Source organism: Dipodomys merriami, unplaced genomic scaffold (genome assembly GCF_024711535.1).
Source record: "Dipodomys merriami isolate MVZ:Mamm:240054 unplaced genomic scaffold, mDipMer1.0.p SCAF_12, whole genome shotgun sequence".
NCBI lineage: Eukaryota > Metazoa > Chordata > Mammalia > Rodentia > Heteromyidae > Dipodomys > Dipodomys merriami.
The window spans coordinates 30186842-30212026 of record NW_027202493.1 but is presented as its reverse complement, the minus strand read 5'-3'; the positions used below and the strand labels follow the sequence as shown (position 1 = coordinate 30212026).

At 40.3% G+C, this 25185-nt stretch overlaps 2 protein-coding genes and 1 long non-coding RNA gene across 6 annotated transcripts in view; 2 read left to right on the top strand and 1 right to left on the bottom strand.

Moving 5' to 3' along the window:
• Galnt7 (polypeptide N-acetylgalactosaminyltransferase 7) overlaps nucleotides 1-4305 on the top strand; it is a 121928-nt gene extending 117623 nt beyond the window's left edge. For all 3 annotated transcript variants that reach the window (XM_070016472.1, XM_070016474.1, XM_070016475.1), the window contains exon 12: nucleotides 2444-4305. In XM_070016472.1, coding sequence (XP_069872573.1) covers nucleotides 2444-2581 — 138 coding nt within the window. In that variant the 3' untranslated portion in view covers nucleotides 2582-4305. The remainder of the gene's footprint in view (nucleotides 1-2443) is intronic.
• A 4375-nt stretch (nucleotides 4306-8680) lies between these two features.
• On the bottom strand, nucleotides 8681-11346 carry Hmgb2 (high mobility group box 2). 2 transcript variants are annotated; one of them, XM_070016471.1, is made up of 5 exons: nucleotides 11262-11346; nucleotides 10474-10639; nucleotides 10027-10172; nucleotides 9763-9937; nucleotides 8681-9208 (listed from the first exon to the last, which is right to left on the bottom strand). In XM_070016471.1, exons 2-5 carry the CDS (start codon nucleotides 10621-10623, stop codon nucleotides 9047-9049), a joined length of 633 nt encoding a protein of 210 aa, XP_069872572.1. In that variant the 5' UTR covers nucleotides 10624-10639; nucleotides 11262-11346; the 3' UTR covers nucleotides 8681-9046. The 2 variants fall into 2 exon arrangements, with proteins under 2 accessions (XP_069872572.1, XP_069872571.1); XM_070016470.1 differs by having other exon boundaries at nucleotides 10474-10643; nucleotides 11262-11345.
• Nucleotides 11347-11431: 85 nt separating this feature from the next.
• On the top strand, nucleotides 11432-21847 carry LOC138823289 (uncharacterized). The gene is made up of 5 exons (XR_011370778.1): nucleotides 11432-11533; nucleotides 11801-12061; nucleotides 12611-12680; nucleotides 14672-14779; nucleotides 20604-21847. It is a non-coding gene; the product is annotated as an uncharacterized lncRNA (long non-coding RNA).
• Nucleotides 21848-25185: the final 3338 nt, after the last annotated feature.

Below are 25185 nucleotides of genomic sequence, written 5' to 3'. Positions count from 1 at the left end.
GTATAATTTTCAAATTAGATTTGGCTCATATCAGTTAATAAGGACATAAAGTATTGTGGAAGTTTATTTTTCAAACAAGAACCCGGAAACCTTCAATGGATCCATCCAGTATTTGTGAACAAACCCCCTCTTCAGTACAAGATCTAGCTTGCTATATAGTAAAGATATGATTCCCCAGCTTAATCCTTCCCCTTCCCATCTCTCTTGGATAACTAACAGTTGATAAATATGTTACTGATATATATATATATATATATATATATATATATATATATATACACATACATATAAAATATCCCAAAAAATAGTATTTGATTTTTCTTCTTTTTGCCAGTCCTGGGGCTTGAACTCAGGGCCTGAGCACTGTCCCTGAGCTTCTTTTGCTCAAGGCTAGCACTCTACCACTTGAGCTACAGTGCCACTTCCAGCTTTTTCTGTTTATGTGGTACTGAGGAATCGAACCCAAGGCTTCATGCATGCTAGGCAAGCACTCTACTACTAAGCCACATTCCCAGCCATTATTTGCTTCTTATGTAAGTTATTAGTAAATAATATTCTAAAATTAAATCAGAAGGTTGTAAAATTACATATTATAAAAGTATTTATAGCCTTACTACATGTTAATACAAATAAACTTTTAATGAAAAATACTTTTTCCTATAAAAAATAGAATAGTGCTGTTTCATACTTTTAAAAGTCATGTTACACTCTGGTCCATATAAGACAGCTGTATTCTCGCGTTTTCTCTATTTAGTCTGGTACAGTTTGTTGTGTTCACTGATATATATGAGGAAAATGCAGCCTCTCACAAACATGTAGTTAGAAAGAACTTAATAGCTTTTGCAGAAAATTGTGACCGTATTCCTCTGATCCTACACTACAATTCAATAAATGGTAGTTTTAAATCAAGTACTTACAAACATTAAACTCCATTGGTCACTTACATTTTTTTGGACTTTTTAACCATATGATGAGCCTTTTGAAGATCAAGCATTGCTTAGAAAATACCATTTCTTGTTATGTAGATCTAAATGTTGGCACATTGCATTGCATACTATCAAATAATATCACCATTTGGGAGGCAGAGATAGGAGGACAGTGGTTTGAGGCTGGCCCCTAAAAGAACCAAGATGGGCATGGTGGTACATGCCTATAATCCCAGCCAGGCAGAGGAAACGTATTGTGGTCCAAGATTGGCACAGGCAAAACTGTGAGACCCTATCTGAAAACAATAAGCTAAAACAAAAGGGGTTGAGTGCTTGGCACAAGTGGTAGTGTCCTGAGTCTAAACTGAGTACTGACAAAAAAAAAATTTAAATAAAGGTACCAAATCTACCCAATGGTTATAATTCATGAGGAAAGTCTTGTAATACTGCGAAACCATCACATTTTCATAATAGTAGGAATGTTTTCCAAAATTCTAATTTTTGCTTTAAAAAAACACGCACAAAAAAAAACACTTTTATCTTTGGTAACAGATACTGTCAAGTCTTTGTCGATTCTTGGAGTGATGGACTCAGTTCACCTGGAGACAATTACCCAGGTCTGACTAGTTGTAGTTTGCTGAATAATAATGGCATTCTTTGAAGGAGGCGACTACTTCAAGTAAATTGCTCAAGTGCTTTTTCTTTTTCAGAAATACTATTGTACTTGTCTGCCTGCAAGTACTTGATTTATGCTTCCAATTCATTTCAAGATGTCTTTAAAAACTGTATGTGAGGGTGAGCATTTAACAAAATTAATAAGCTGTAAATGCTTCACCATGTCCCACCCTTGAGTGCTTGTTGGAGAGCGCGTGCAATGAAGACTTGCTACCAGAACAGACTGGGACCACTGCTTGATTCATGTCCAGACTTGAGCTGTTTTGCCCACTATTGCTTTTGTTCTATTAGAACAGATGTCAGTATAGTAAGGATCAAAGTTCAAAGCCAGCACAGATGAGAAAGTCTTGGAGACTCTTCATCTCCACTAAACTATCAAAAAAGCTGGACATGGAGTTGTGGCTGAAATGGTAAAACACTAGTCTTGAGCCAAAGAAGCTCAGGGACAGGATCCAGGCCCCACCCCTCCCCTACACACGTGCGTGTGCGTGCACACAAACACACACACACAGAAAAAGAACTGGTGTGAGATGAATGACTGAGAGAAAGAGCAGGAGGCTCTTGAGGACTAGAAAGAAAACTGGTGTTATCATTGGCCAGGATAGGAATCAGAGATGGGGCTCAGAGGGAAAGAATCTGAACATGGAACCAACAGTATTTTGTGACTTATCAGTACAAGAACTTAGAGGATTGACAAGAGAAATGCAAAGTTTGATGCATGGTCAATACAGACTTGTCCAGTTTGCTGGAATTGTGTCCTAATGAAAGCCAGATCAATGACTCTTAATGTCAGTGATGTCAGTCCCAAATGAAAACTTACTTTTCCTTTCCATGTGTTCCAGACCCTGCACAGATTTACTCACGTTCCTTCAGGAAAATGCTTAGACCGCTCAGAGGTCCTGCATCAAGTGTTCATCTCCAGCTGCGACTCCAGTAAAAGGACACAAAAGTGGGAAATGAATAACATCCACAGTATTTAGGAAGAATAAAGGAAACCAATAATCTACCTACTGACAAGTAAATTTATACAGGACTGAAAACCGCCTGGAACCTGCTGCAACCATTATTATTAACTCTGTACAGCTCCAAACCTGGAACCTCGGATCAGTTTGAAGGACATTGATAAACTGTGATTTTACAATAACATTATCATCTGCAGTTACTGTTTACAAAACTGCTTTTACCTTAAACTTTGTAGATGTTTACATCTTTTCTGTTTCATTTTCAGATGATGTTGGTTATTTGTGCTTTTCCCTCTGTTTTTGTTATAATAGAGTGAAAAGCATCTTGTTTCTTTGGGATTACACTCAGGGGTCTGACAGGCAGTTTGATATATATATTTTTTTTTTAAACGCACTTGAAAAAAAAAAGGTTGGAGTAACCAGGCTATCCTAAGTAGCTGGGTGATTATCAACCTGTTGTGTCTTTATTTAATTTTACATCTTTTTGGAGCACTGCCACAGGTGGTTAGCCAAGGTGGCCTGCCTTCATAGTCATGCTGCTTTTCTGAAAGGTGAAATTCAACACATTTAGTGCCTCCTTTATTTCTCAGTATATTTTTGAAGAGCTTTTGATGAAATTAACAGGATGGCAATGATTGGGTGAACTGTCATCAGTGTGAGGAATACTTTTCTACTCAGAAATGAATTCGTTTGCTATGAAGTTGCACAGCCTGAGTAAGAAATGGCAGTGTGGAGCATATCAAGGCTGTTCCATAGGGTGTGAGGGGTAAGTGGCATCAACTCCCGTACAAGCTGGATTCTCCATGCCATCTGCTCTCCTAGGAGAGCAATGGGGTTTTCCAATGAGGGGAAACATTGTCCACCTACATCTGGGATCTCCTTTTCTCCAGTCCCTGTCACTGTAAGAAACAAAAGTAATTTTCAGTTTGGGAACTTGAAAGTAAGGGGTGACAAAAACAACAAAACTCCAGTTCAAACACATCCAAGAATTCCCAAGTCCTTACTAAATTAAGTCAAGAAAAATTAGGGGGCATTACTATTCAGCTGTGCAATCTGTAAAACCAAGAGGGAATTGACATTTCATTTTTAATCTTTTTTAATCTAAATACAATTCCATGTATAATTTTCAGTTTTTAAAAATTCATTAACAAAAGTGGATTACTTTCTGTTAAATTGGATGTAAGTTCTCTAGTATTCCTTCATTTGAGGAAACATTTTTATTAGTATTTTTTCCAGTGAAAAGAAGATTTGTTTGAATTTGAACATTTATTAAGACAGTACCTACTATAGGAGACCAAACATTGCAAATGGTCAATTCAGCTTTTTAATTTCTAAGTAGCCTTTTATTCCCCAAAATATTTAAATACCCAAGTTGAGTGCTTAAAACAAAATGTGATAACGTGGGGCATGGCAGGTAATTAAGCATTTTCAATCATATAATCATGGTGTCGTTACAATGCAAAGAACTTACAAAGTACTGCTAGAGGGAACTATTTATAATTAAAGCTTAAAAAACAAACCAACAAAAACTCTACATTCGTTTCTTCCCAGCTTAGTTCTTCAATTTGGAGAATAAAAGGTAAACATTCCAAACAGTTTTATTTATAATTTTGAATTGTCAATTTGAATTTTGCTACTGATCTGTGATCAACCATTTTAACTTTCACTCATCTCTAGGGATATTTAAAAATAAATACATTTATATGCTTATATACTTGTGAAATAAACCAACTGTTTAAAAAGGAGAGAATTTGTAATTACTTGTGTGTTTGCAAATAGACACCATTTTCCATGTTGAATAGATTATAACTGTTATCTATGCATAGGCCTAAGAAAGGTGGCACATGAACTGTGCATGTAATTTTATGGGTAAATTAAAATGTGGGTTTTTCTTAGTGTGACTCATTAACAACAACAACAACAACAAAAAAAAAAAAAACAGAGAAGATATTCTGTGAATATACTATATATTGAAGTCAGAAACCTTACCAAACATGGAAAACATCAAAAACTGCTGCCATACTGTTTTCTACTATAGGCTGCTTTGGAAATAATTCCCATATTGTTGCTTTGTAAGTTAATATCACTATGCATTTCTACACATTTTATAAATTTGATTTATGAAGATTTTGATACACTGTATGTTTCTGTAGAAATTATATAAATATTCAAGATTTATTAGGGTAAATTTGAGAAGCTAATGTATACCTTAATTCTGGGTTGCTTGTTTTTTAGGTGAGGAAAAATAAATAAAATATTCTATTTTAATTCATAGCTTTTTCAGTATTTGTAATCATTTCTAACTCTAACAAGTACATCTTACTGAGTTGCTTTTTTTTCAATTTACAGGATACAGAATTAAGACCTGAAATATTACAAATAATAGTTATTAGTTGTGGGTATGTTTGAGCATTGGTTAGAATTCTTGTACATGTCCTTAGAATACTCAGTTTATCTGTTTAGGAAGGAACATAGCAATTTCTGGTTGCCTATGTATGTCAATAGTTAGTTACCTATGTAACAATTATATAAAATATCAACAATAGATACACTTATTGGCAGCATATAATTACCTATATAATTGCCTATTAAAAGCAAAGCTTTCTTTAAATCAAAATTATAACAGCAGATGAATTGAAGCAAAGAGAAGACTACCAAAATGAAATTAGAAGCAGCCCATAGAGTGACCTCGTTGTGTAAAAGCTATCTCAAGAGAAAATACGGCTGCTAACAGATTGAAGGACGTTTTCTGGGTTAAATTGGGAACTGTTGAACTGACTTGTCTATTTCTTGTCTTTCCATCCTTAGCTGTTGTAGTAGTAGGCTAAGAAATTTGAATAGTGACAGCACCAGAGAGGAATAAATGGGGACTTGCTTAGTCATAGGAATCATAGCTTTTTATATCTAGACAGAAAGTCCACAATAATTCAATGGAAAACATGTCTGGTACTTGATCAGAGCCAGACCTTGAAGGCAAAAGTTTAGGCAAATAAAATTATTTCATGCAAAAGCAGTTAAATATTGAGCGTTGGGCTGGGAAGGTGGCTCAGTGGTAGAGTGCTTGTCTTGCATGCATGCATGAGGCCCTGGGTTCGATTCCTCAGCACCACATAAACAGAAAAAGCAGTCAGTGATGCTGTGGCTCAAGCGATTAAGCACTAGCCTTGAGCTGAAGGGCTTAGGGACATCACCCAGGCCCAGAGTTCAAGTACCACGACCAACCAAAAAAAAAAAAAATTGAGTGTTATGAAAATATTCATTAAAATCATTTAAAATTATTTAAGAAAATGAATGAAAATTTGAATGATTTGGGGTTTTATTGTCCTTAAAAATGGAGATTTAAAGGAAGGATGAATTCTACAATAGATCCAATACCTGCTTTGCAATTCTTTCTTTACGATTTTGAGATGCCCATAACTGAGGTTGGCAAATGCCAAATTTTTGAGTGAAGTAGGCCTGGAGCCTTCATCGAGTAGAGCAACAGTAAGGCTCTAGTTTTAATAATAGAATGATGTTACAGATGCTCAACTTAATGGTAGGATAATAGGATGGAGTCTGAAGTCTGATTATAACTCTGCTCCACTACAAAGTACCCTTATAACCTTGGATAAGTTTTTTAATCTCGGAATGACAGTATTCTCATTTATATAATAGAGAAAACTGCCTGTTTTATAGGATTGTTATTAGGATTGCATGAGTTAACATACATACATACAGTGATTATATAAAGTTCTCGGCACAAATTCAAGGTGATATAAATGTTAAATATTATTCCAAATTTCAAGTCTTAAAATCTGTATTTAATCAGAATAAGCCACTCTACAGACCTGTATAAAGGGTCTGTGTCTGCATTTTCATGTTTCCTACATCAGGTATGTCATTACTCCTATTTTAAAAGTAAAGAAATGAAGCTCAAAAGGTAAAGATGTGGAATGACTGCTCTAAGGGAAGAAATGATTATCTCTGCCTTGTGCAATTCAGTCTCCTCCATCAGGTGTCATTACTATTTTAAAAGTAAAGAAATGGAAGCTCTTTAAAAGGTAAATAAACCATGTGGAATGATTGCTCTAAAGGAAGAAATGGTTATCTCTGCCTTGTGCAATTCACATAATCTACCTATAGTTCAGTGGTTTAATTGAACATGTGGAAGTGCCATCTTGAAGATTTCATTCATTTAAATTACCTTTGAATGAAGCAGAACTGGTGGCTCACTTTGAATGAAGCAGGAACTGTTGGCTCACACCTGTAATCCTAGCTACTTGGGAAGCTGAGATCTGAGGATGGCAGTTTGAAGCCAGCCTAGGAAACACTGTGCCTGAGACTCTTGTCTCCAATTAACCACAAAAGGCAGGATGTGGCTCATGTGGTAAGAGTGCTAGCCTGGAGCAAAAACAAAAACCAAAACACACACATACACACAAAAACAACCCTCAGGGACAGTAATCAGGTTCAAGCCCCAGGACTGGCAAACGTATCTTTGAATAAAATCCATTTGAGATTTTGCTCTGACTAAATTCTGGCTGTATTGATTGAATGCCCCAAAATTTTTAGAAAATGTGATGTCTCAATTAGTCTTGGACTTTATCCATTATCCTAAACTATACAATGCCAAAATACATGGGGCAACTTTTCATAAATTGGATAGCACACAAGAGTATTAAAAGCATTTTCAGGAATTGGACAGCAAAGCAAACTGCATCTTAAAGGAAATGTGCAGGTGAATCCTAAGCTCATCAAGTCTGTCTGCATGGTAGAACTTAAAAGTCATGGTCCAACACATGGAATTCGAGTGTTGCTGAACTGAGGTGGCCAAATTAGGGTTTGGGGCTGCTGAAAGAGCTGGAGTTTGAGGCAAGTTAGTAGAGGTGACTTCACTTGACTATCAAAAGTCCTTCAAAGGATTTTTTGTTTTATTAGTGATGGAGTTTGAACCTAGGGCTGGGAGCTGTCCCTGAAGCTCTTTTGCTTAAGGATAGCCACAGCTCCACTTCAGCACTTTTTTTTTAGCACTGCCATTTGCAATAGCAGCAACACACACACACAAAACCCACCCCAAGAACAGTGCTTTACTTAACCACAGAATGGTGTTAGAATCATTCAGTATTATAGTAATGAACATAAACTAGTGGTATCTTATAGTATTAAATGAAAACAATTCCTTAAAGACTTCAGCAAATTTTATAAATACTAAATGACAAAAACTATATACATAGGGGCAGCTATTCTAAGAATCTTTATAGGATAAAGTATTCCACTTACTGGGGTTCTCAAGTAAAGTGAGAACCAAGGTTGTATACTTGCCTAATTCTTACCTTCGTTTTAGTGCTTCCAAAACATGCATTCATTGAAATCATCTATCCATTAACTTGCTTTCAGTATTTGAAATTTTGATCTCCAATGTGAGCCAGAAGGACCCATCTCAATCCCTGAGCAACTCCCCATTTAAAAGAACATTTTTTAAAAAATGAATTACAAAGTCAGACACAAAAGTATGAGACAAGAGAACCCTCTGGGATAGGTTTATAGATTTAGACATCTTTTAAGATTACTTCAATTTTAGCAATTCTTTTTTACCATCTCTTTGTTGCATTAGTACCATACTGATTCTTAACATTTCACCTAAGCCATTGAATATATTCTGGTAGGAGTCTAATTAATTTAACCAAAAATGAAATTATCCTTACCAAGTACTCCAAATGGCAATAGAGAAAACCAAGAATCACATAGCTGAATAATGTATTTCCATTTTGGTATTATCCTGGTGAAACACAAGTTAGTTGTGGAGTAACACACCATCTCAGATACTAATTTTAGACTTGTTACTCAGAATTCTAAAGACCAAAGATAATTCAAAATCTAATTTGGTAGTCTACGCTGAACAAGTTCAACTCAGTAACAAAATTTTATCCTTGTTACTGATTTCTTAAAACCAAGTTAAGAGATTTACTCCACACTTTATCTTCCCCAAAGTGTTTAAAAAGAGGGACAAGCAAATAGAAATGTCAAGCACAAAACTTTTATCACTACCTAAAAAGCTACTTGGCAGAAATAGCAAAAAAATTGACCTAGGCTGTATGTTAAGAGGAAATTAGTATATCAAGACAGACACGATACAAATAATATACATAATTTTATTACAAATTTTTTTAAAAAAAAAACAAAATGCAACATCCTAAAAAACCCAAAATTTATGATACTCATTCCTATGAAGTTTGCTGTGCTACAAGAAATTAAAGAAACCATTAAATATTTAGGAACATTCAACATCAAAAGCTTTAAAATCTAACTGTATGTAGTAGCCCCTCAAAAAGCTACAATCTGCATAAAAAAAAGTATTTTCTCTACAAAGAATCTCATCAGCTATACAAAAATCTGTACAGTTTTTATACTGAAGCTAATGTTGAGCTGCACTTGAATTCACATTCTTAGCAAAACAATTGCCTGAGCGCGCGCGCACACACACATTCCACACACAATCGCCATTTATTCTTCATCTTCATCCTCTTCTTCCTCATCTTCATCATCTTCCTCTTCCTCCTCCTCTTCCTCATCTTCTGGTTCATTCTTCTTCTTTGAGCCAGTTGGCCTACCAGGGCCCTTCTTTCCTGCTTCACTTTTGTCCTTGGCACGATATGCAGCAATATCCTGAAATGTCAAAATAAAGAAAATCAGCATCCGGTATCATTACTCAATAATGAGAAACCTTGGTTGTAAACAACTAAAATTACTGGCCAATACCCTGATTGCTGTCTAAAAAGGAATTCAGAGTCTACTCTACCTTAGGTTTGAGAGCACTTGGTTCCCTTTAGGCTTTAAAAAAGCTAATGATGGGGAGCTTTCATTATGAAACGCTAGTCCTTTCCTTACCAACTCTGATACACATTCCTTCTAATCTCACATTTTAGGAATATTTTACACTTAATTCAACACACTTCTTAATCAGATTTGTATAACTGCAAATGAGCACACATACAGGAATTTACCATGGTTGCAAACAGTGCTTTTTTTCAAACAGGTGTTTGTTGTATAGTCCACTTCAGCATATAAGTTTCAGTAAGGTTTTCCTTGACTGACAATCATTAACATACCAGTCACCTAAGTTTTCCAAAGCTATGCAATTCACCTGTTTCTAACACATTTTAATAAAGCATTTACTTAGTTTTAACCTTTTTAAAAAAATGCCAGATGGCCAAGTTTACCTTCTCGTATTTCTCCTTTAGTTTAGCTGCTTTCTGCTCATAGGGCTGCTTATCTTTGGCCGACTGTTCGGACCACATCTCACCCAATTTCTTTGCAGTATCCCCAATGGAGAGGCCCGGGTGCTCACTCTTGATCTTTGGGCGATGTTCAGAACAAAACAGGAAGAAGGCAGATCTGAAAGGAAACAACAAAGAATTAACCAGTCAAATGGGAAAGGAAAAGAAAATATAAAACAAGTTTCGCAAGAAAACAAAAACACTCACGGTGGTCTTTTCGGAGCGTTGGGATCTTTTTTCTTCCCCTTCTTATCGCCTTTGGGAGGAACGTAATTTTTCATCTCCCGGTCGTAGCGAGCTTTATCACTTTTCGCCATGTCTTCAAACTTCGACTTTTCTTTTGCAGACATGGTCTGCAGAATACGAAGAGGGGACAAAAAAAAAATGCCAAGTGTAATCTAGTTCTGTTATACACATACACATGCATATGTGTGATCTTTCAGGATCTCGCTTCCTGAGGCAACAACACTGCCGTGTGTGCTGCACAGAGAGTAAGGGTTAGGGGACGAGTTGAATCGGACCAGTCAAGTTTTTTGAAGTTCAAATCCAAACTCATTTAGAGGATTATCCGCCACACCTCCGTGAAAATTCAGCCCTTCGGCTCGTGGAGCGCTGCTCTCCTCCCCGGGCCCCCACCGACTCCCTCCCTCTCACCTTCCATCTCTCCGAACACTTCTTAGAGAACTCGGCGAAGTTCACCGAGGAGTCGGGGTGCTTCTTCTTGTGCTCTTCCCGGCAGGTCTGCACGAAGAAGGCGTACGAGGACATCTTGCCCCGCGGCTTATTCGGGTCGCCTTTACCCATGGCGCCAGAGGGGCGTCTACCTGCGGGCGACCGCGGCGCGGTGAAGCGGCGAGGCGGCGCGGCGCGGCCGGCGCTGGCGGGGTTCAGCTTCCCGCGCAAACTCGCGCGCCCGGCCGCGGCCCCTCCTCCCTCGGCGGCCGCCGCCTCCGCCCCGGCCGCGCGGCTCCCCGCCTCCGCGCCCCGAGGCCGCCCGCCCGGCCCACCCCGCTCTCCCCGCCCGCCGGAGCGGAGCCCGGCGCTCCTCACGCGCCACCGGCTACTTTCCCTGAAGGCCGCGAAGCCGCCGCCCGTGCCCCCCCCTTACACACTTACGCTTACACACACACTCACACACACGGGCCGCCGCGAACACCCCCAAACCTCTGCCCGGTGTTCGGAAGGCCGCCGGCCCGGGGCGGCTTCCGCGCCCGCGAGCCCCGCTCGCTCGGGGCCTCGAGGCCCACCACAATCAAATTTACCCCGGGCCCCCAAGGGGGCCCTGCCCGGACTCGGCCCCGGGAAACCGCTCTCCCACCCCGCCGCCGCGGCCCCGGCCCGCCAGCCCGGCACCCCGCGCTCCGCCCGCCAGGTGGAACCCCACAAGCCGCGGCGCCCACACCCGACAGGGAGCTCCCAGAGGCCGGGAAGAGCCCACAAACCCGAGGAGGCCTGAGGGGGGTCCCGCTGGGCCGAGCTTCTCCTCAGAGTCCCACCAGGCGTCCGGGTTCGACGGAGCCGCGGCTGGCCAGGACTCCGGAGTGAACTGGTTTATCGCTAACGCAATCCTCAGCTCTTGTTTTGCAGAGTTCTCCGCGCCACCGTAACTTGAAGAGTCCCCGCCACTGGCCACACCCCTCTCCTCTCTGATTGGCTTGTATGATTATTCAAACCCTCAAAGTGCCCGCCTCTCGCCCGTAACGGCCTCTCATTGGTTAGTATCTCATTAGGTCCGTCCCTCCGGTCCCAGCCTAGCAGGTTCGGTGGGTCTCCCAGGTCGTTAACTCCCAGACCCGTTAGAACCGGTCAGGAGAGGAATGTACTGCTCGACTCTGATTGGCGGCAGGAAAAGGGTTTGAAAAATGGCGGGCCTGGCACCGATTGGCTAGAACCATAAGGAGGCGTGGTCCACCCAAGAGGCGGTGTCCCGCCAGATTTAAAATAAGAAGTGGAGGCGCTTTCATGTTGATTTTTCCCCTAGAGGCTGACGGGAGCAGCCGGTTTGGTAACGATAACGCCGCGGGAGGAGCCCGCGCTGTCTCCTCCACCCACGCTAGCCCGTGTCTCGGTCGCCCCGGCCCGGCCCGGCAGCAGGGCCGCCTGGGAACTGTAGTCGCGCCTCTCGGCGGGCCCGCCGGCCCTCCCCGCGCCACGTACGGGAGTTTGCCCGGCCAACCGTCGCCCGGCTCTTCGTGGTCGCCGGAACCGGCGTAGACCCCGAGGACAAGGCACTTGGGAGAGGGTATGAGGCGCGGGAGGGCGGCTGCTCCCACTTGGGGGAAGGGGAGGTTTACGCCGAGGGCTTTCCTCAGGTGGTCCCTCCGGGCGTCCCTTCCTCGTCCTGGAGGGGTTCAAACTCGGGCCTAGGAGGTAAACCGGGGCGCCGGGGGGCGGGGGGCGGGAGGGGAGTAGAGATGGGTCCGGGGGCGGAGTCGGCGCCCTGGCCCCGCCCCTCGTGCGGCGGCGGGGGCGGAGTCGGCGCCCTGGCCCCGCCCCCTCGTGCGGCGGCTGTGGAGGGGGGGGTCCCTGTGCTCTGCGCGGCTGCGCAGTTGGACACCTAGGGCAAAGGGACGGGGCCGGGAGGCGGACTCGGAGCGCCCGGCGGGGCTCTTTAACTCAGTTATCTACCGTTGAAAGCCCTGTGAAGGCGGTGGGTGCTGCCCGGCCCCGGCTGCCTCGGCGCCCGGCGGTGAGCCTCAGGCTTGGGGTCCCCCGCCCCCGGCACCTCCTGGCCAACGTGGCCCTGACGGTTGCAGCGGGTTTGAAACACGCCCTTCTTGTTTCCTTGCAGCGCGCCTGCTGGCTGGGCCGTGCGTCCTCGGAGTAGTTCAGAGTCACCAGCCTGTACCCCAAACCCACGGGTGCGTTCATCCAAAGACAGAGTGAAGAACTAACTCCCTGCCTGGAAATGGCCACGTTGTAAAGTCATTTAACACCAGTGGGTTGGGCGGTTAGAATGACCCTCAGACTCCTGTTAGAGTTCACCGTAATGGAAAAAGACAGTAGCCTGACAGGGTTGCTTTTTGTTTTTTAAAAAACGTTTTCTTGTTTTAAGGCTGTCAGTAGCAACATCAATACACTGGTGACTAGGCCAGGGGGGAGAAAGCCCAAGTGTAGTACAGAAATCGCAGACTAAAGTGTTACACGTAGTCCCCTGCCTGGGGAAACGCTGTGCGGGAGGAGGGGGCTCGCTGGGCCCTGGACCTGGGTGTGGGTATGGAGGGGTGAGGGTGTGGAGGGCGGGGCGAGGGCGGCTTCTCGGCCTTCAAGGCCTTGCACTCTGGCTTAGCTTTTTCACTCAAGCTGATGCTCCATCACTTGAGCCACAGCTCTACTTCCAGGTTTTGTGCTGGTTAATCGGAGATCCAGGAATCTTGTGGACTTTTCTGCCCAGGCTAGCTTAAGTCTTAAGATCCAAACCTCTGATTAGCTAAAATTACAAGGGTGAGCCACATTCTTAGTTTATACTCTTCTGGGGGTATACCTCAGCCTTCAATACCTACAAAATGAGTCGCAAAAGTGATGTCAAAAAACAAAACAAAACAAAAAAAACAACTCCAAGTGAACTGTATCTTACCATTATTTAATAGCAATGTGAGACTGATAATGCATTATGCTTTTTAATCTTTTTTTTTTTTTTTTTTGCCAGTCCTGGGGCTTGAACTCAGGGACTAGGCACTGTCCCTGAATTTCTTACCCTCAAGGCTAGCACTCTACCACTTGAGCCACAGCAATACTTCTGGCTTTTTCTGTTTATTTGGCACTGGGGAATTGAACCTACGGCTTCATGCATGCTAGCAAGCACTGTACCACATTCCCAGCCTCTTACATTTTTAAATATATTCTTTAAAAAGAAAATAAGTATAATTGTGCTTATATAAAGTTTGGGCATTTACTCAAGAACTGCTACTTGAATGCCACAAGCATTAAGATTAGCAATAGAAATATAAAGGTGAAATGTCATGGTATTTGCCCTCAGAAAATTTAATGTAGAGGGAGATAGAAATAGGAAACAACAGTGTAACATATGAATTGTTATATTGCTCAATAGTGAAGGCATAAGACAATCACCTAACACGGTGTAGAAAGCCCAAATGAAAGGCAGAAGGGCTTTGGAGAAAGCCTGGCACATTTGGAGATCCAACTTAGTATTACTATTTCAGTATAATATGAAATTAGTAATTAAGGCATAAATATGGCTTGTACTGGACTGGCAGCTTACACAGAACTTAAGACTTCATAATATAGGCAAAGGACCCACTAAAAAGTGTGAAGGAAATGAAATAGATTTCCATGTTAAAAGACAGTATGTGTGGTTTTATAAAAAATAAGATCAAGTTTATAATTTAGAAACACCAGTTTACTCAGGGCACCTGTGGCTCACACCTCTTCCTACTTAGGAGGCTAAGATCTGGGTGAATCAAACCAAGCTGGGTCAGAAAAGTCTGCTAGATTTCCTGTCCAAAATAACCAGCAAAAAAGCTGTGCTGGAAGTATGGCTCAAATGGTAGACTGCCAGCTGAGCAGACATGAAGCCCCAAGTTCAACCTTTAGTTCCAGCCAAATAGAATATCAATTTGTTATACTCATTTCTTTTCTCTGGCTCCAGAGTTGTAATCCCGAAGGCAGTGTTAAGATTATTTATTTACATACACGATCTACAAATTTACCAATTTTTTGATATTAGCTAAAGTTTTACTTGATGAATTTTACATAATTCGTTGATTTCACCCACTATGTTCCATTTCATCTTGTAAAATCAACTTCTAATTCAGTTCTACATTCTATTCTAATGCCGATGCTTCCATAAGTCATGATTTGGGGTTTTTCTTTTTTTTTTTTTCCTTTTTAGGCACTGTTTGGATTCTGGGCCTCCCACTTGAAGGTTCTACCACTTGATCCATTCTGTTGCCCTGTTTTTGCTGGTTATTTTCTTCTGCCTGGGCTGCCCTTCAAACAAGTAAGATTACAGGCATGCGCTACCAGTACCCAGAAGCCGCTTTCCTTTCTAAAAATTGCACTAGTAATTGATTGAATTTGGGTTGCTATTTTTCAGAAAGATTTTTTAATCACCCTTCAATTGATAATGCCTGCAAGGGACAATAAAGCAAGCTGAAAATAGATGGTAGGCTCACTTGAACAGTGAGGATTTCAAAAAATGGTTTTACTTAGAAATAAGGTCATTGCAGATATAACTAGCAAGATAAGTTTTAATGTAGGGTGAGTCCTATTATAGAAATATAAGCAGAAATCTGGACACAAACAGGCATAGAGATGAGAATGGAAAAAAAAATGGTAGGAGAAAACAGCCATATGCAAACCAAGTGAAGGCCTGAAATTTCCCTTATAGCTGCAGAAGGAATCAGCCCTTCTGATACAAATTACCATTCTTTTCTTCTCAGCAGAAGGAAAACTATATTCATTTGTATTTTCTGAATTTAATATACCTCTATGTTACTTTTAATATTTCATCCACATCATACTTCCTGACCTAGAAATAACACCAGAAGCACAGTAAAGTGATAAGTGAAATAAAACTTGAGAGATTTAAATAGTTTTTGGTTATAGAACAACATCTTTTTTGGTGGGTAATTAGAGATAAGAGACTCATGGTCTGCCCCGGCTGACTTTGAACTACAATCTTCAGAGATCAATCTCCTGAGTAGTTAGGATTATAGGCATGAGCCACTAGCACCCAGCTAAATTTCTTTTTATTTATTTATTTATTTTTATTTTTTGGGTCTGGTCATGTGGCCTGAACTCTGGGCCTGGGCGCTGTCCCTCAGCTCTTCAGCTCAAAGCTAGCACTCTACCACTTGAGCCACAGCACCACTTCCGGCTTTTTTCTTTTTTGCTTATGTGGTGCTGAGGAATCGAACCCAGGGCCTCAGGCATGCAAGGCAAGCTCTCTACCACTGAGCCACCTTCCCAGCCCCTAAATTTCATATTTTTAAAAGCCTGCTTCCCATGTTTATCTCCATTAAAGTAGGGCATCTTTCTAAAGGTGAAAGAGGAAAGATACCTGTTTTTCATTAAAGGAAAGGAATAAAATGCTAAATTTTAAAAGTTAACCTATATCCTAAGCAAGCCATTGCCTGGAAGAATACTGCCTAGTTTTAAGACTAGTTAATATATCAAACTATGTGATGAAGAGTTGACAGCTATCCAAATATAATAGTATAGACCAAGATTCTATGTTCCATAACACTTTTGTTACTCTATTCTCTCATTTAAATGATCTTTTTTTTTAATTTTTATTTATTTTTTATTATGAAAATACAGAGGGGTTACAATTACATGGGCAAGATAATGAGTACATTTCTTATCAAGCATTGTAGCCTCCTCCTTCATTTAAATGATCTTAACAGCTCTTTTTCCCAAGTGATATCATTGTCTCAAAAATTACCTTAGTTCAGCATCTTATGAATTATAAAGCGGATGCTGTTCATAACTAATTATGAATTAGGAGAAAAGTTTTATAAGTATTTCCTTATACTGCACTTACCCATAAATATTCTCTCAGTATTGCAGAATTATTGAATAATAGAATTATACAGAATTATATAGAAATAGTAAGTTACTGAAATTCCTATCATTCAGTTTTCATAAAAATTTAGACCATAATATGTGGTCTTCAAGCCAGACTACGAAATAGTAATGTGAAGAAAATAATACATTTTAAGCCTTGAAAAACAAGAAAAATAATTTATTTTTAATAATTGTCACTTAAGTTCATAGCTAAAATTAGGTGAAGTTACTTTATAAAATTATTTTTGTTTTCTTGAGTAGCACAGTTAATGCAAAAACAAAATGAAAGCCATTCCTCTGCACACCCATTTCTTAAAAGCAAATTAGTTTTCTCACCCTGATGCTGGTGGCTTAGTTTGTAATCTTAGGAGTCTGAAATCTGGAGGCTCTCAATTTGAGACCAGGCTGGGCATAATAGTTACTTGGACTCCATCTCCAAAATAACCAGTCAGAAGCAGGACTAGAGGCTTAGAAAGCCCTGTTATATTAGTCACAGAATGCATGTGTGTGATACATATATGTATATATGTATATGTAGTTATTAAGTATATACATTACAAAAACTTGTCTTTCATCTAGTATACCAGGTCATTATGCTAAAAAAAAATGAAGGCAGGGGCTGGGAAGGTGGCTCAGTGGTAGAGCGCTTGCCTTACATGCATGAGGCTCTGGGTTCGATTCCTCAGCACCACATAAGCAGGGAAAAAAAGCTGGAAGTGGAGCTGTGCCTCAAGTGGTAGAGCGCTAGCCTTGAGCTGAAGAGCTGAGAGACATCGCCCAGGCCCAGAGTTCAGGCCACAGCACCAGACCCCAAAAAAAAAAAAATGAAGGCAGTAATGGATCATTAATAATCACATGAAACATGTTTGCATCATTAGTCATTAAGGAAATACAAAGTGAAACCCAACAGGTACAACTTCTCACTAGAATCACTATAACAAAGAAAAAAAAAAGATACATGATCAAAGTGTTGATAAAGATGTAAAGAAATTGGAGTCCTAATGTCACTGTTGAGAACTAAAATTGTAGTCACTTTGGAAAACAATTTGTCAGTTTCACAGAATTTAAACACATTTATGCATCCACTCAAGAGAAATGAAAACCTATGCCTATAGAAAGACAAATATGTAAGTGTTCAAAGCAACCTTATTTGTAATAGTCAAAAGCTGGAAAGAATCCCAAATGTCTTATCAACTAGAAAAGGAGTCAAGTGGCGCTGTGGCTCAAGTGGTAGAGTGCTCGCCTTGAGCTGAAGAGCTGAGTACAGCACTCAGGCCCAGAGTTCAAGCCCCATGACCAACAAAAAAAACAAACAACCTGAAAAGGAGTCAATAAAAATACAGAATATCTGGGCTGGGAAAGTGGCTCAGTGGTAAAGCGCTTGCCTTGCATGTATGAGGCCCTGGGTTCGATTCCTCAGCACCACATAAGCAAAAAGAAAAAAGCCAGAAGTGGTGCTGTGGCTCAAGTGGTAGAGCGCTAGCCTTGAGCTGAAGAGCTGAGGGACAGCACCCAGGCCCAGAGTTCAGGCCCCACAACCGGACACACCCCCCCAAAAAAATACAGAATATCCGTATATTGGAATACTAATCATCAATATAAATAATCACTGATACAAGCTATTATATATATATATGTATATATAATTTTATAATGGAAGGCAGAAGAGTGGCTGCCCCAAAGCTGTAGGTGGTGGTAAGAAAAGACTGCAGTGAGCCAGAGTGGAGCTTTTTCAGGTGACAGAAAAATTAAGTTGGTTGCATATTGGTTGCTCTGAAATGTGTGAAATTATGTGTAAATTTTGTCTCAATAAAAGTGCTTTTTAGAAAGCCAGTGACTTAGGCCAGGCACTTGTAATGCTAGCTACTGTGGAAGGATCAGGATTTGAGGCCAGCCCAGGCAGAAATGTTATGAGGCACCTCATCAGCTCATAGTTGAGTTCCATGCCTGTCATCCTGTCCCAAAGAAGAAATGTTCACAAGACTGCAGGCCAGTCCTGGTGGAAAAGGTTTCAAGACTGCATTTCAATGGATGAAGATGGATATGATGGTGCACATCTGTCATCCCAGCTACAATGGAATCCACATTCAGGCTAATTATGGACCAGGTATATGTCTGGACAGGAAATAAAAAAGCCAATGACTTATTTTTCCACTTATAGAGCTCCAAATTTGAAATAGAACAATTCAGACTTTAACAATGATAACAAATACAGTATGAAAATACAGGAATTATTTGAAAGAAAGTAAATACAACTAATCTGTTTTAGGTGAAAGTAGTTAAGAGTGTCAGTGGCTTTTGAACTGTAGTGTAATTTTTAATTTGATTTAGTTAAGTACCTGTTTTCATACAGTAGGAAAAAGAATTATTTTGTAGGATCTCCAGCTATAGTAAATTCGTGATATGTTAATATATTGCTCTGTGTCAAGCCAATGATAGTTAAGTTTGATAATGACTTAAAATTCTAAGTTCTAGAAATAAAATGTTCATATAAAGATTACAAATTTAAAAAACTTCATCCTCCAATTTTGTTACTATGCTTACTAGTTTGAATATATTTAGAAATGTAAAGATTTGAGGTTTACTTTTCAAATTATCCCAGAGTTCTATTTAGAGTAAATAAAAATGTGTTTATGCTGGAAGTTGGACTAATTAAGGAAAGCTGTAACTCAAACTCAGGCAAGAAGACAGAGTTCAAGCCAGAATGGGGCTTCATAGTAAGACTGACTCAAAAACACCAGAGTATTTTGTGATGAAAGAACAATGGAAGGATTAATTCTGACTAAAGTATCATATATGCACATACCAAATACCATACCCACCTTGGAACAAATAATATACACACACAAATAACAGACTATGGTCTGGGACAGGAAGGATGAAAGACAATAGTAGTGAATATGGTCAAAGAATAATATGTATATATGAAAATAGAACAATGAAACCTGTTGAAATTGATAAGGGGTGAGGTTGATGAGGTACATTGTATGCATGTATAAAATGTCACATTATCACCCCTTAACAACTAATGTATGTTAATTTTAAATTCAAAAATTCAGTATCTAGGAAGATTAGCTAAAAATTTCAAATAAAATTTTAAAAGACAATAACAATGGAAGTGATAGTGGGTGAAAGTATCAAATTCAAGGAATTTCTGTAAGCCATTCTCAAGATATAATCCAACTCTTGTATTGACAGCAGAATTCTCTGTATTTGGTAATCTATCTCATTTCCATATTTGTTTGCTTGTTTGGGGGAATTTGAGTCTCAAGGATCTTAAGAAAGGCATACCAATAACCTTAGACTCTGAGAGTGCTGAAAATGAGATTAAAAAACAAATCTAGCAGACACTAGTGATTCAGGCATGTCATTCTAGCTACTTAGGAGGCCGGTCTAGATCGAAGCTATCTTAAGCAGAAAAGTCCACCAAACGATGTCTCCAAAATAATTGTCAAAAAGCATGTCTGGAAGTGTAGAGCATGGTAGAGCACCAGCCAAGTAAGTGCTAGGCCCTGAGTTAAAACTCCAGTACTTAAAAAAAAAAGAAGAAGAAAGTAAAATAATTACATATGAATTTAAAATAATTCAACATTTACCCAAAAGAATTTATTTCAAGGGGCTGGGAAGGTGGCTCAGTGGTAGAGCTCTTGCCTTGCATGCATGAGGCCCTAGGTTCGATTCCTCAGCACCACATAAATAAAAAAAAAAGCCAGAAGTGGCGCTGTGGCTCAAGTGGTAGAGCGCTAGCCTTGAGCTGAAGAGCTGAGGACAGCGCCCAGGCCCAGAGTTCAGGCCCCATGACCAGACCCCAAAAAAAAAAAATTCAAATCTTTCTTTTACCTGAGGTATCCCCCTGACCTCTACTCTAAATATTCTGTGTTCATCTTTAGGGTCTAAAACAAGCTGTTATCTTCCACTGCTGGTGCTACTTCCTATTCTGTCACTACTAGAGCATTCCTAAACACATAACTTCATAGGAACATTTAAACCTAGAGTTCCTATATTGGTCTCAAGCAATAAAGAAGACACTGAAAAGAACTCATGCTGATTTATGACAGTGGAGAGGAACAGTAGACAACAGAGACATGAAAGGACTTAGGTTTAAAAAATGATATCACTGAATCAGGGCAAATTGCACAGTGTTAAAGGCATGAAGGAAGACCATAAATGTAATAAACGTATTTAGACTATATTTGTAAGACATAATACACAGTATAATATTTCAGAGAGAATGTAATAACCTTGATTTTTGGTAGAAACATTACAAAAGTACTGGAAGAGATGAAGAAAGGGGGAAAAGGTACTGATGTTGAGCAAGAAGAGTTCCCAAGCTACCAAAAGAGAAACCGTGATACCCGAAACCCCAAGGTGTAGTGCTTGTGAAGAATTCAGAACAAAACCTGTGTTAATAGACTTTGTCTGCTAGCTGTTTTGCAGGAAGCCAGCATCCTTCTGCCTGCCTCTGCCACTCCTTGAGTCATAGTAGAAGAGTACACAGCTCACTGGAGCTAGAAAATTAAAAAAAAAAAACCAAAAAACTTTCCCTGGCAGAGAAGACGGACCTTCTTTTATGAGGGCCATTTGGATATTTATAACATCAATGGGCCATGCAAAATTCCTGTTGAACACTTGACAAGAAGCATCTGTATCTGCCCTGTCATGTATCAAATGATTTAAAGGGCTTTATGTGAGCCGGATGTGCCCCTCCTCTGCATCAAAACTGAAAAGGATATCAATTGACAAGTGAGTCTGAGAAATTTTTTTAGGATGACCGAATCCTGTGTTACAGTGGAGAGAGTAAAAGAATGAAACGAACTGAGACAGCAGACAAATAACCAGCATAAATAAACGGCAAGTGGCAAGAATTTAAGTCCCAGGCAACCTGGCTCCTGAGCACATGCTTTTTTAACTACTGGCTTTAGAGTGCTATCACACTATGATATGCTAAAGCAACAGCAGACTTATGAATTTATGGGTGGTAACAAATACAGTAAAGAAATCTTAAGGATTGACTTTATTAAATATCCTACAAATGTTTAAGTTCCTACTTTGTTCCAGATACTCTTGATATAGAATAATGCACAAACAACATCAAAATGAAGTTTCCATTTCAGGTTGGGCAAAATTCCCTGGGGAGGATTTCATCTGATTTGAATCATGTGCTTGCTCACAGAAATAAGCATTTTAGCTGAGGGACAAGTAAGTATTAAGGAGAAATAACATAGTTGAAATGCCTAGTAAGAACCATGCATACTGGTTTTAGTGCCAGTAGATTATCTGAGGGATGCAGGAAACTGGAAGGTAGGGAAGTAGGACAAAGAAAGGAAGGCAATCAATAAAGGGTGTAGTAGCTAGCCAGCCACCATTACTAATTACTGGAGCATAGTCTAGTCCCATGGGAAAACTCAGAAATGGTGAGAAAGAGAGAGGGCCGAAGTTAGCCTATCTGTGGACCTGAAAGAACTGGGGTATAGAATAAATCCTTCATCAAGTAAGTGCAGCTAGCTTGGGAAGCTGTTCTTAGGATTTTCCCTGACCACACAAACACAGAACTGCCTTCTTCAATTTAGGAAAAAGCTTTTAGGTAGAAAAATGAATATTGAAGTAAGTAGCAAAGGCCAGAAAGACATGAGCAAGAATCAACAAGGTCTACTCAATATCATCAGATAGAAAGGTCCTCTGCCTAATGAATAAAGTTAGGAAATTCAGAGGAAATAATGCCTGCAAAGAAACTTTATAAAGTAGGAATTTAATATGAAGTCTTGAGGGTTTTTTTTAATTCTGAAAATACATTTTTATCTCTTTCATACAGCCCACTACAGTGTTATTATGAGTATGTCAGAGATTCAAATATTTATTGGATGAATTTTTAATATCTGAACATATTATTTTTCTACAGTTGGTATTGTTTTTAAGTTACCATTAAGAGAAATAACTTTGCTAATATCTGAATTTTTCATCTGAACAATTTAAAGTATCACGGTCCTGTTCCTTTGTGAAACATTTTTCATAAAATCTAGATAAATGTAAAGAAATCTCTTGCCTATCTAATAACCATTCACTTTTTTTTTTTTTTTTTTTTTTTTGTGCTAGTCCTGGGCTTGAGATCTGGGGCCTAGGAGATGTCCACTTGAACCACAGCTCCACTTCTGGCTTTTCGTATTTAATTGGAGATAGAGAGTCTCTTGGACTTTGCTGCCCAAACTGACTTGGAACCATGATCCTCAGATCTCAATCTCCTGAGTAGCTAGGGTTACTGGCATGGCTTACATGCTAGTAGGGTTACACCAGTGCCCTGCTGTCCCCACTTTTTGGTAGCTGAGATGACTGATATGTACCACCATACCCAGCCTTTTTGTTGCTGAGACGGGGAGGAAGTCTCCATAACCTTTTGTCTTGAACCATGATATTCCCAATCTCTACTAGGCAGATTACAGATGTGACCCACCGTGTGAGGATCTTTTAAAATAGCATTTCCTTTTTGTACAGCAACGCCAAAACAAGTCTTTTTTTTTACTGGAGTACATTATTTGGAGATAGCAACTTCTCAGATAACTAGCCACTTTTTTTTTTTTTTTTTTTTTTTTTTTGTCGGTCGTGGGGCTTGAACTCTGGGCCTGGGCGCTGTCCCTCAGCTCTTCAGCTCAAGGCGAGCGCTCTACCACTTGAGCTACAGCGCCACTTCCGGTTTTCTGGTGGTTTATTGGAGATAGGAGTCTCACGGTCTCTCCTGCCCGGGCTGGCTTTGAACCGCGATCCTCAGATCTCAGCCTCCAGAGTAGCTAGGATTACAGGCGTGAGCCACCAGCGCCCGGCGCCACTTTTAATTCTAATGTTTCTGCATTCCATTTTGACCAGAGGTGAAACATGGTTGCTGACTGCAATGGCATGCTAATAATGTCTGCATCTTTCTCAGTGGGCGTAGCTGATGCTAATTCCTCTCCCTTTCTTGTGGACAATCTCTGCAGGGGTCTGACCAGGTGGAAACTTACGCCAAGCATTCCAGGATTCCTTTGGAACTGCCCAGATCCCATAACTTACATTCTTTATTCCTGTAGAACCAACATCTATTGGGCACAAGGTAGGCCTGCTGCTGGCAAGAGCAGCCAGTTACTGGACCTGCTTTGAACTATGGCTACACTGACTGTACTTCACCAGAAAGCCAGAATCCCAGGAGGCACTGGGCAGTGAGCACTTGGGTCCTTCCCTGAAATAATTTCTACCTTAGAAGGCGTATGAATAAGGTGATTTTTGAAATATAGCCTCTCAGTTTTCTCAGATGTCCCCTGTACCTCTTCCTCATTGTCCTGCACAAAAAGCTGCCTTCTTTTATCCATGGTGATACTTTGAGCCAGCACTGTTAGAAGCTTTGTGACTCCTTCCTAGTCAGACTGTAAATGTTCCAAATCTTTCCATTCTATTCCTATTTCTTCCAAACTCTGTAAATCTGACTAAATCTAAGCAATAATGCCTAGGCTGTTAAAGGAGTGATATGCTTTCCTGCTTTGAAATGTTGTCAAATAAATTAGCCCATCATCTGCAATTAGGACTTCCTAAAATCCCAGAGGGCCTGGACCCAATGTGGCCAAGGTCAGATATCACAAGGGCGACTTGTCTTGATCTGTCAGAATCCCTTGTAGTACTACTATTAGTACTCCCAGGCTTTTTCTGGCTACACTGTCAAACTCTTCCAGCCTCTGCTCATCACCCAGTTCCAGATCAGACTCCTCAAAAAATATTTTCTGGACTGGGAAGGTGGCTCAGAGGTGGAGCACTTGCTTTGCATGCCTGAGGCCCTGGGTTCGATTCCCCAGCACCACATAAGCAAAAAGAAAAGCCAGAAGTGGCGCTGTGGCTCAAGTGGTAGAGAACTAGCCTTGAGCTGAAGAGCTAAGGGACAGTGCCCAGGCCCAGAGTTCAGGCCCCACGACTGGACCCCAATATATATATATATATATATATAATATATATATAATATATATATAATATATATAATATATATACATATATATATTCTGTAGGAGCACATTTTCTGTTGCTGTATTGAAATAATTAAGGCTGAGTACCTTACGAAGAGTGATTTGGCTAGTCTGGAGGGTCAAGAGCATGGCATAAGCATCGCTCTGCTCTGGTGAGAACCTGATCGCAGTACAATGGCAGGAGCCATTCCACAGTAAGAAAGGAAGCAAGAGAACAGCCAGTGTTATAAGAACTTAACTGGCAGAACTGACTCCCATGGCAACTCCCCCAGTGACCTCACACTAGGCTCCACCTCTTAAAGGTACCACCAAACACTGCACTGGACACCAGTCAATTATAAAAACATTCACACCCATGACAGTAGGCTATCTCTGGAATACCCAAAAGTAGATTATATAGAGAAGTATTTGTAACGTACTTAGATTAAAAACAAAATGGAAGAACCACAGTGTAAAGCCTCATTTAATTCTGGTCTACTAATAATGAACCTAGGCAACTGAAACTCTGGGCAGAAAGGTTTAAGAGGATTTCATCCAATCCAGTTAGAAGAAATGTCCCAAGAATTCTTGGTTTGGTCCTGGGAATTTTATGCTATGTACAATTTCTTTTTGAGGACCAAAAGCATTATTTAATCATGCACGAATTATTTTGTGCCTAGAATAGGTTCCAACATGTGAAACTACATCTGCTTTTTTAAAAATAATGCTTCACACCGTGAACAAAATCATGACAAGATGAGCAAAATGTTAGACCATGAATACTATCAGAGTGCCAATGTTCTTTAAGATATACAGTACTAGTCGAGCTGAACACCAGTGGCTCACACCTATACTCCTAAACTACTTAGGAGTCTGAGAT